The following is a 12,011-nucleotide window of genomic DNA, read 5'->3' as shown; positions in this document are numbered from 1 at the left end:
ACTTTTCAGTTGAATACAACAATTAAAATACACTAAAATACACTTTAGGCAGAATGCTGGCAGTGGCAGGTTTGGGGAAGGGGAATCTTGTGTTTCTCTTCCTTTACACCCAGGGAGTCTCTACTTTTGAGGTCTATCTCTTCACCTGGTAAACCTCAGCCTTTTCCAGTGTAGTCAGAGGTTTATTCCCCATCTATCCCAAGAGGAATGTGTCCCCTTCAGAATCAAAGGCTTTCCTGCTTTTACCCCCCTGCCTGGTGTACAGGATGGTTTGGAGATTTGTAATACTGATTACAAGGGCAATGCAGCAAGGAAAAGGAAATGAGGATCATCCAGTCTGGATCTGTCCCTTCAACAGACAATGCCACTCTATTCTAAACTGACAGTTTACAAGTTAGAAGTTTTGTAAATAGTTATAAATTTGTTATCTCCAGCAAAAAGTGAAATAAAGTGAACAAAATAAAAAAAATAAAAAAACAACCACAGAAATGGCAACTTTTTTTGTACTTCATTTTTACTATCTCTGCTCCGCCCAAAAGACAAAATAAGGTCTTTTATCTACTTATTCTACTCCTATATCTGCATTGCTTTAGAAATCAGTACTTAAAGCAGTTATATCCTCAGCTGTTATTGCTCACCACCCCCTGCAGTTCTCTAAGTATGCAGATTTCAGTTTTTATGGAAATGATTTAAGCATGGGAATACTTGACCCAATCCTGTTTGCAGACAAAATGGAAAAGCTGAAATAGCAACTCACCAGGTTCTCCTCAAACCACTCCCTCAGACACAGTGCTGTGGCCCCTGGGATTTGGTTCCTCAGAGCTTCTTTCTCCTGAGGGTCCTCCAGCATCTCCAGGGCCATCTTCAGATCTTCCAGGAGGTGCAGAATTTGAAATGTGCCTAGGTACACTGATGGAGCAGGTGACACAATATCATAACCACCATTAGCATACTCTGTGGCTGACTTTGTGCCTAAAGAAAAACAAAGTGAGGAGAGACAATAATGTCATATAATTGCTTTGTGGGTGGCAAATTAATAGGTACTGCATGCTGCAATATTTGGACTTGAGAGTGAAAAGTTTCACTCCAGGCTGAAAACCTTCATTTCAGGCTTAGAAATACCTGAATTAGTCTCTAGAGAAGTCATGAAATCTGGAGAACCAAATGCAAGATGTTTGTACATGCATATCAAAAAAAGATTTTTGACCTAGATCATGTTTGCAATGTCCAAATTATAAATCCCAAAGCTTATCCCAAATCACCTGTAGTTTTCCACAGCTGCCATGAGATGTCACTAACTTCTCAGCTACACCACTGAAAGTCCCCACACTTCAAAGAAATGAATCACAGATGCAGCTCTCTGAAAGGAAACTGGGATCAAAATAGATCATGTTACCAGATCTAGAAAAACATAAATGACCATTGCTGGTCTGAACATATTTTTTGTATTTGATATGGTGCAATATTACACGGCCCCATGTAATATAGCATGGGGCCATGTGATATGGCATAATGTTACATGGGGCCATGTGATATGGCATAATATTACATGGGGACATGTGATATGGCTTAATATTACATGCCCCATGTGATGTAACATGGCCCCATGTGATATGGCGCAATATTACATGGCCCCATGTAATATTACATGGGGCTACGTAATATGGCGTAATATTACATGGGGCGATGAAATATTACATGGGGCCATATGATATGGCATAATATTTCATGGGGCCATGTAATATAGCATGGCCCCATGTGATATGGCGTAATATTACATGGCCCCATGTAATATAGCATGGATGCATGTGATATGGCGTAATATTACATGGCCCCATGTAATATAGCATGGCCCCCTGTGATCTGGTGTAATATTACATGGGGCCATGTAATATAGCATGGCCTTATGTGATATGGCATAATATTAAATAGGCCCATGTAATATTATATGGGTCCATGTGATATGGCGTAATATTACATGGGGCTATGTGATACAGCATGGCCCCATGTAATATGGCGTAATATTATATGGCCCCATGTAATATAGCATCGCCACATGTGATATGGTGTAATATTACATGGGGCCATGTAATATTACATGGGGCCATGTGATATGGCATAATATTACGTGGCCCTATTTAATATTTCATGGTGCCATGTGATATCGTGTAATATTACATGGGGCCACGTAATATAATATGGGGCCATGTGATATGGTATAATATCACATGGGGCCATGTGATATTACATGGCCCCGTGTAAGATGGTGTAATACCAGCTTGAAAGTTACAGGCTGTACCCATTGATAGGTAATGACTTGGTTGCTCCTTGATACAGAAAAAAAAAATCCTTGCTTCAGCTGTTGACTGATTAAAACATTCTGACCAGACACCTGATGGGATCCTACCATAAATGGAGTCTCCAAATTCACTTTTGTGTGCCTCTCACCAGGTAAATCAACCTTCAGTTGTTTCTCAGCCACAGGACAGCAGAGCAATGTGTGCAACTGCTCTAAAAGAGCCCTTCACAATCTCAAACAAGAAAATGTAATTTAGTTCCCTAAAATTAAAAGCTAATAATATTTCTTAATAATCTTCCATGTCACCTTCAAATTTCACTCACATTAAATAAAGAAAAAAACCCAAAACAAAAAAAAGGCCTTGGTTTGCTCCTGAAATTTGTGTGCACAAGTGTATTTATGTGGTGAACACCATCTCTGTGTTAGCTGGCAAATATAAAACAGACTTCACCCATTTACATATTTCTGGTTCACACGATATTTAACTGAGACAGGATACAACAACCATGAATAACTGAGGCAAACCAAAACCATATCTGCATATTCAAAATCATAATTAAACACATTTCCATTGATACTTTTTGTTGATTTTTTTTACAGTGAGCAACTTAACAGACTGACAAAACTGTACCAGAGTAAGTTACCAATTTATTAATTTTTTTCAGGAAAACCCATCTGCTTGAGAAATATTAGAGACAAATTCTCTGGGTCATTTAGGGCTGGTAGAAAATTGACAGAGAGGGCCAGCAGCATTCATTTTGGTCTCCAGTGAGCAGCAATAGCAGAGAAACTGCCAAGGCTTCTTTCCTATGCCAGAAACACAAACCAGATCCTACTCATGGACCAGGAAAACTTAAGTCAGTGCTAAGAAGCAGTCAGGTAGAAAATTTCTATTTGCTCTACTTTTAGAACTTTTTATTTACAATTCATTTCCTCGTGTGTATAATAGATTGTACACATGTCTTCACTCATGTTCTCTCTGGCATAAAAAAAAAAAATAATCACAATTTCCCTTCCTATTTGATGTAATGGGAGATTTTTTTGCGTTTTTGATTATTCACATTGTACTGGCTCCACATAGCATTTAGTATTCATTAGTAGACTACATAATTGATGCACACAAGGGGATTTTAATAATCTTCTTGCTATCCTTCTTTTTACTCCTGTATTTAACATAGTTTATGTGTCAGTAATAAAGGGAACAAAAATCTTTGACAGTGACCTTCTAAATTTATTTTTCCCCTGAGCAGATGTATCTAACGTGATGTCAAAATGTATAAGGAATTCAGATTTTCTTCTCGAATGCACAGTACCTCACATTAATCAGTGTTAGTTTGCCTGCTCTGGTCATTTATCTCCCATGTTATGGGCATTGCAAACTGTGTTTGAACCCAGTGTTTCATTTTACCTGCAGCCTGATACACATCCCATGAATACACCAACACTGGAGGTCCTAGGACACAGAGTTAACTAAAGCAGCTTTTAATCAAACTGCTAATTGATAATTTAATATTAATAATATTAATATTAATAATTTAACATGGATATTAAATTATTAATGTAAATAATACTATTACTATTATTACTATTATTAATATTAATAATTTAATATTGTTCCCCATGTCAACCAGTTTTTTGAACAAAGACCATACTTGGTCTCTCATTTAATGAATGCCTAATTTTACTCACAGCTTTTGGGAAAATTAAAATAACCAGGTTTTCTTCCAGAAATCTTTCAATCACCCAAAGTAATCTGTCATGTCTTTGCAAAAAATTGTGTGGCTTGAATTCTACCATACAATCCATGTTTTGACAATTTTAAATAACGAAAATCTCTTCCCGGAAAATTTTCAAGGCTGTGTAGTAGGATTTTTCTTTTTTTATTTTGGTAAAGCAACAGTCATTTTCACTACTGGAGCACTCCGTATTACCTTAATCTCTTTTCTGTCTCAGAATATTCTGTTTGATCCTGTTGACCTCTGCTGCTTATGAGTTTATTTTAATACCTCAAGTGCAAGATCTCATCTTAATTTCTGGCCAAGACCATGTGCACGATAAAGTTTCTTCAATATCCGGTGCTCCAAGGCTGCCACAGGAGCCAACCTCACCCTGTAAACCAGCCTTGGCTTCCTGAATTACTTCCTTTTCAGGGGAGGATCAACTGTCTGCTCTGCAGCGCTTATTTTCTATAACCCCTAAATGACATTTTCTAATGTATTTCTATGCTCTCAGCGACTCAGGCAGGCTACAGCTTGTTTCTGTATCTCCTAATGCAGATTAATATTAAACTATTAAACTAAAAAGAGCAGATTTCCAAATTGAGAAAGAGGACATTTGGATCATATAACCAATGCCATCTTTTCATTCAGCACACACAAACTGATAATGTGACTCTGACTTCTTCAGTAGCATTGATTCCTTGGTTATTGTGCCATTTCTCACTCTTTTGGGAAACTCCATGCCAATATCTCCTTTTTGCTTAGCAAGCACTTTCCACCCTAGAAAATCAGGCAGGATTCAAAGCTATTTCATAATCAGCTGTGTTGGCTACCCCTTCAATGAACTGGCAATTTAGAATATTTATGGAATGGGAGAAATTGAAAGGAGCATTCTGCTATAGATTTTTTTCAAGATAGTTTCATGAATATTTTTTTATTTATAGACAAGAGAAAAAAACAACAACAAAAAAACCCACCCAAACCAGATAAACTTACAGACCCACAACAAATACTTCAGGAGTGAAAAAAAAAAAAAAAAAAAGCCAAGCTAAATACAATTTAAAACAGTTGTTCAGGAGTTCAGATGATTGTGCTAGGCAGATAAACACCTCCATCAAATGTACCACTGTGACTCACTGTGCATCACCTCTTGCCTCAATCCTTGCATTATCACAACTACAACACTCCTGGCAGCACCTGCTTTCCACGGCATACAATCCCAGGTGATGCAGGAAAATTCAGTTGATATTATATAAGTGATATTATATTAATTATGATAGTTTAATATTATGTGTTATGAGTGTTATTATATTAATTATATTATGTTAATTATATTATAATTGTACACTGTCAGTGATATTCACACATTTCATCATGCCCTCATTTGATTTACCTCTACCAAAATACCAGGGAAAACAACATGCACACACATAGATTGCCACGTTTAGGAAACTGATTTTATAAAGGGTAAAATTTCTAAAGTGCTGGAGCACAGGCAGAGCCAGCCAGGAATTCTGTGATTTCCTGAGACTGGGCATGCCTCATAGGCATCCTTGAGTTATCCCAAGCTCTTCAACTGACAGTTCAGACTGGCAGAATTCTCTGCATCCTCACATTTTGCAAAATGCCCAATTACTTTAAAACTGGTTTGCTATGGATTGCTAACGTGGTCCCTTTTATTCTCCTAGCTGCAATGGAAAATGGAGAACTCCTCTGAATGCAACGAATAATGCACTTGGTGCTAGGGACAGAAATGCAGAAATACAGAGCCCAACTCAGCATTTTAATTCAGAAAACTTCCTGATTTACTGCTAAAAATTCAAATGAATCACAGGCTTGCTTCTCTTATTTGCTTTCCATGTAGTTTCATATTAAGTAGGATTGCACTGCTCACCAAAAGAACACATGATGGAAAACAGAAGTGTGTAGGAGTAAATAATTGTATTTCTTTGCCTTGCTTTAAACCTTGGCATCATTGTGCTGCAAAGCAGATGAAGTTTTAGCACCAGACAGTAAGAATTTGGGTATTCTTGCAGATTAATGAAAATAAAAAGAAAAGAGATGCCACACAACATTATTTGTTACTAGCATTCTCCACCATTAACAGCTGTCTATATCTGTGTAGCTTTATTATAAATAACTGAAGAGGGGAAGAATGCAGTTCAAACACCAGAATTTTATCAATACTCAGGAAAAATTATTAAAGTTTCGAACTCTTGCCAAAGGACTGATTTTTTTTTCTTGAGCAAGTCACAGTCTTCCTGCACCTCACTTCTTTTTCCAGGGGCAAACAGGACACAGGGGAATCTTTTGTCATGAAGTTTATACAATACCCAACACCATGGTTTCCTCTAGTGTACTCCTGGAGCACAATTACTCATCATGAATGTTCACTTTAGAAGGGCAGGGAAAAAAAAAGAAAGGGAGAAAAAGTGTTGAAACCGAGACATTCCACGTAGCTCCCTCCTCTCCTCCCCACACAGTCAGTGAGTGAAGGAGGTTAAAGCACATTATATGCAGGCAGAAAGAATAAAATAAGTCATGAAACAAGCAAAACAACTTTTAAGTTACTAATTTCTCCCACCCTGACTGTGCAAGCACATTTTTCTCTCAGAGTTCCTTGCAATTAGCAGAATGGCTTCAAAGAAACATTCCTTTTGGGCAAATACATAACCTATTCAGAAAACAGCACTGCCAGTAGCTTCCAAAAATAAGTTACCAGGCACAAGTAAAGAGAGAGGTAAAAGCCCTGCCAGGTTGAAAACCCCTCTCCTCAGCCCATGTTGTGTGCATTCATCCATCACACAGCTTCCATCTCTCCTAGCAGTAGGTGTTGTGTCTGATTTCTCACTTTCCCTTGCGTCTTAACTTCTGATCCCCTGCATTCATTCTTCTCATCTCAACTTTTTTATTCTCAAACTGGCTGAGTTTGAAAAAAAAGAAAAAATTCCAGGTAATGTATAACTCAGCCATCAGTGGTTAAAAAGAGTTTTTCCTAAGAATGCTGGCTCCTTTAGATCACGAATCAGCAGAAAACAACAAAAGCCCCCCAGCAAACACCAAAACCTACATCTATGCTGGATAAGGATGACTTTATAGAAAGGTGAAAATATTCATCAGTAACAATATTGACATCTGACCAAGAGTGGTTAGAATAAAGTTATAAACATACTTTTCCTCTGGCCTTTCAGTCAATCATTACACTGCTAGAGAACACATTTTTTACCTGAATTTTTACTCAGTGATCATCTAGGTTGTCCAAGTTCTTCCTCCCTCCATCAAGATTACACAGTGCAATGTTCTTTGAAGCAGTTTTGTTTTCCTCATGAAGACAGCCAGAAAATGTGAATTTATGCAAACTGGCAGTAAGGGCTGGACAGGACATATTTCAGCCTCCTGGATCCTAAGCCTCCTGCAGAAGGAGTGAAGAGGGAGCTCACACAACCCTTTCTTCCCCTCCTGTGATGCAGAATACATCACACACGGTGTGTTTTGAATCACAGCTCATATTAACTTCTCCTCAAATCTCTGCTTTTAGATCTTTAACTACAGGGAAAAGTAACTATTAAGCTGGATTAGCAGGAAGCCCTGGGAAAAAATTTCCAAGCCTAAAAACACTAATGACCACATTCAGATGAGAGCTTCATGCAGCTCAGATAATTTTCAGCTGAGCTCTGCCTACAATCACACACGGAATCTTTCAGACAATTTCCAGGAACTGTCTATAATTTCTTATGCAAATTATAGGTGTAATTACTCAGAACTTCTTTCCTACAAGCTTCCAGACGCTGAGCTGTGATGTGCAGCACTTTTAGGGACTGCACACACAGCTACAACAAAGGAAGTCTCTCCTACCCAGAAACACAAGCTAAGCAGCCTGGTGGAAAAAAAAGGAGGATGGATTATGCAGCTGTGATGGAGGTTTGAGGCTAAGTCTCCATTGCACAGGAAAAGCAGGATCAACACATTTGTTAAAGAATAAAAAATACTTGCAAGAATTTTGTCTCTCTCTCTTTTTTTTTTTTTAAGATTACACATAAAAAAGAAGTGTATTTAGGGCCAGTGAAATCATTAGTCTAAGTAAAACAGTGGTTTTAGCACAAAATCTGTATTTGTTTGTAATAAGCAGTAGTAAGATCATTCAGTTTGTGAGGAAGTGAAGGAATCTTGTTTCATTAAGATCACACAGCTTTCACATTTAAAAAGACTCTCAAATCAATTTCATTAGCTTAAAGTAAGAAGTGGACAAGATACAATTTTGAATTTAATGATACCAAACTCCTTTAAATTTAAATCTTGGCAATCTGTCCACTTGCCTGTTAAAGAACTGACTCACTCATGTACTGAAGGACAGATCACATCATACAAACTACAAAAGGACCTTTGTGTCTCAGATTTTCAGTCCCATGGGCTTTTGGCCATCATGGTTTAACTGCCTTTCTTTGCCACATGTATCTGCAGCTATTTATGTTTCTTTTTCTTTTCAGTCCTTCCTCAAAACTCAGTAAAAACAGCATTGATGTGTGGAGTTTATTTGGTGTAATTGCAAAAGCATTGCTGCAGTTTGGTAAGTTGGTGTGTCTAGGACACTACAGCATTTCTGCTGTTCTATACTAGAAGAAGCCTATCTCTTGTCAGGAATAAAAAAATTAAAGTAGCTTTTTTAAACTGTAAGCATTTTGCCATTTTGAATTAGTTTTAACTCCCATTTTAAAAAAAAATTCTAATTTTGTCGTTTTGCTGGAAAAGCAGAAACACTTGCAAGGGAAGTTAAAGACCAAATAGATCAGTAAATCAGTTTGACTTGGACCTTCAAAGGACCCTACAGCAAACAATTTTAAACACCTATTTTTTAGATAATAATTAAGTATTTATAGGAAAGAATCTCTCAGTGCTATGAATTGAGTAAACAGAAAAACAATTAACCGCTCTATTTTTAAATGTTTAAAATATTTTTGCTATGAATAGGTTTTTGTTGATATCTGAGGAATTAACTAATCAGCTTTTCTGAAGTCAAGTATCTGAAAATAAATGTCAGCACCTTAAACAAATTTTAAGTGGCAAAAAAATAAAACCTCACAAATTATAAACCATAAATATTGTGCTCAGCTTTTTTGTTTCCTCCTTTAATATCCTGGCTATTTAGAGGTCACACACAATTCTTATCTTTCCTTCCCCCTCAAGCCCCCATCATTCTTGACACAAAGTTTTCTGGAACAGTTATGACAGGAATTTATGTATTCCCCTACCAAAGACCTTGTTTCAAGTAATTTTCTATGTAATTTCCTTTTTCATATCTCTCTTGCTATAAGATCTATGCATAAACACACTGTAGTTAATGGTTAAAAAACCCACAATATTATAACTTCACAAATGCTAATAATTATGTTAATGCATAGCAGTAACAAGGTACATAAGTGCTCTAGGTATATTATTTCTTTTGTTCAGGAAAAAATAGCCTAAATCATTGATTGAAAAATAACAGAAAATAAAAAGGAAATGCACTAATCATAACTGAAGCACAGCCTTTTAACACAATTGTAATTTATTTAGAAAATGCAAGAAAACCACTGCAACTGCTGTTTGTCCAATTACTTTGATCTACAATGAAGGAAATTCCTTATTATTTAAATTGTTCTGTTGTGCTTATCATTATTTTAAATAGTCAGTTCAATGCTCTGAAGTTGAAATTCCAAAGATTCCCATTATAAAGTTATGCCATAGAAATATGGTATAACTTTCTAATACGAATCTTTGGAAATACCAAACATTCCTATTAATAAGTTGTACCATACCTTTACTACAGAAACCAAACTTTGAGTTTGAAAGGGTCGTGAATCTTGAATAGGACTTAAGTGATAAAAAATACAAAACTGTTTGGAAGTGAACAAACTGAAAAGAACAAACAGAAACTATTTTCTAGCCATTCTGCACCGTCCCAGCTGTGCCCATCAGCTGCATGTCACCCAGCATGGACTTCAAATGAGACCCACCAGCACCTCCCCAACACACAAAGATAGGATTAAGTGCTCTCTGTCTGGTCTGAACAATTTCAATCCCTCCTGAAGCGGAACAGAGGTGTCCATCCTCCTCAGCTGAAGTGCTGTGAGACTGAATGAATGCTGTGATGACATGTGGCTATTCAGGGGTGAAGGATGAGGTCACCAGGAAATACTGTGATTGCCTTTTATTTATCTAGGAACTCGGTGAAAACTGTGTTCCACGGAACCTAAAGCCCATCCAAAGGAGTTCAAGTGAGTGGCAGTGCTCTTTTTTTTGTGTAGAAACCAAGTTCTAATCACTTATTAGAGGTGATTTAATATTCCCCACTAACAGCTCCTCCTGCAAATTCTGGCTGGTAAATCCCATGAGGAAAATACATTAAACTTGAACTAAAAGCCAGTTTATCTCTGAAGTACAATTTCCTCTGGAGGCCCCTTTTCCAGCAAGGCTGTGGGCAGTGCTGGGTTTCTAACACAGCAGCCAAAGCCACAAGCTGAACACCGACATTCTGCCAGCTCAGGAGAAGGGAATTCAAACATGAACACTCCTTGCTCAACTTTTCAATTGTATTGGCTTTTTAATCTTTCTGTGCTAATACGGAAGCATTTATACAGACCTATGTGATTACACACTTAGCTTTCTCATTATTTTCCAGTGAGCAATAATTGCAGGAGCTCTGGTTAAAAGGGAACTCAGTAATTACACTGATGACTTGGTGAATTTGAAGAGACTGTAGCAAGCTATATATTGTGATGGGAGTTTTTAGATTTTACAGTTAATTTTACATTAATCACAAAGGGAAATAATGGAATTACAAATTGATGGTGGCAAGAAGCAGTTTGATATAAAATATTAGTAAAATAAAAACTGTATTAATTTGTTATGATATATTGCAAAGAAAAATAACCAAAATCTACAGTCCTATAAAGAAACATACCTTAATAAAAGGGTACAAGCTGCATAAAAGGAGAAGTAATGACTTGGTTAAAGCTCAGAGGGAAACAATGCCAAAGTCACGCACCTTGAATGAAGAATGAGTAGATGGATCTGATAGATGGTGCTTTTTTTTAGAGGAAACCTCTGTTTGGAGTGCAAGTCACTCCAGCTAATGGCTAAGTGATGTGCATTGACAATCACATTAGCCCTTTTTGCTATTTTAGTCAAATAAGGCTAATCATTTAGCGTGCCTAATTTATATAGCCATGAGGGCGGGTTATCAGTACAGATGTACCGAGGCATAAAAGACTTGGGAGCACTGACCTATCTGTCAAATTTGATCAGGCCCAGTGAAATTCAATTTGTTAATCTTGCCTCACAATCCTCCCTCATGCTAATAGGTTTTGTGCTGCACTGAGAATGAGCACAGGCTGCAGTGAGACTTCTTGGCTGGATTCATCAGAATCACGCAGGAGAGATGTTACCTCCTGGAGCAAGAGCTGGTGCCACAGACATATTTCATGAAAAATCCTTTTGGTAGGATCTTTTCTCCTGAGAAGCTGGGAAGCTTCAGCTTCTCCATGTTTTGCTGCTTTGGAATGTGATCTGGAAAATTGCTTACCCAGCATGTGAATTGTTCTTACTTGATGACCAATGGCAGCCACCTGTGTGGAGGCTGTGAGCAGTCACAAGATTTTATTATCATTCCTTCTATTCCTTGATAACCTTCTGATTAAATCCTTTCTATTCTTTACTATAGTTTTAATATATCATTTTCTTTAATATAATATATCATAAAATAATAAACCAGCCTTCTGAAACATGGAGTCAAGATTCTCATCTCTTCCCTCATCCTGGGACCCCTGTGAACACCACCACAGGGTAGGACTTCTAGAATTGGAAGGCTAAAAGTGCAGATCTGTAAATACTTGTGATATGTATTTGCATATACCCAGTTCTTACCCTAAATGGCCACAATCCAATGTTTTATTGATAATAAGAATAATAATTTAGTTTTAATAAAAGAAACAAGGGCTGATTAAAGAGCTAGGATG

The 12,011-nt window shown here is 37.2% G+C and overlaps 1 protein-coding gene across 1 annotated transcript in view; it reads right to left on the bottom strand.

The window, feature by feature from the left end:
• The window catches only part of PPFIBP2 (PPFIA binding protein 2), a 93,497-nt gene that overhangs the window by 61,226 nt on the left and 20,260 nt on the right, over positions 1-12,011 (bottom strand). Inside the window, exon 3 of the mRNA XM_058807949.1 lies at positions 758-972. Coding sequence (XP_058663932.1) covers positions 758-972 — 215 coding nt within the window. The remainder of the gene's footprint in view (positions 1-757; positions 973-12,011) is intronic.

This window comes from Ammospiza caudacuta, chromosome 6 (genome assembly GCF_027887145.1).
Source record: "Ammospiza caudacuta isolate bAmmCau1 chromosome 6, bAmmCau1.pri, whole genome shotgun sequence".
In the NCBI taxonomy this organism is placed as follows: Eukaryota; Metazoa; Chordata; class Aves; order Passeriformes; family Passerellidae; genus Ammospiza; species Ammospiza caudacuta.
Note: the sequence above shows the minus strand (reverse complement) of the source record. Positions and strands in the feature narration are given on the sequence as shown.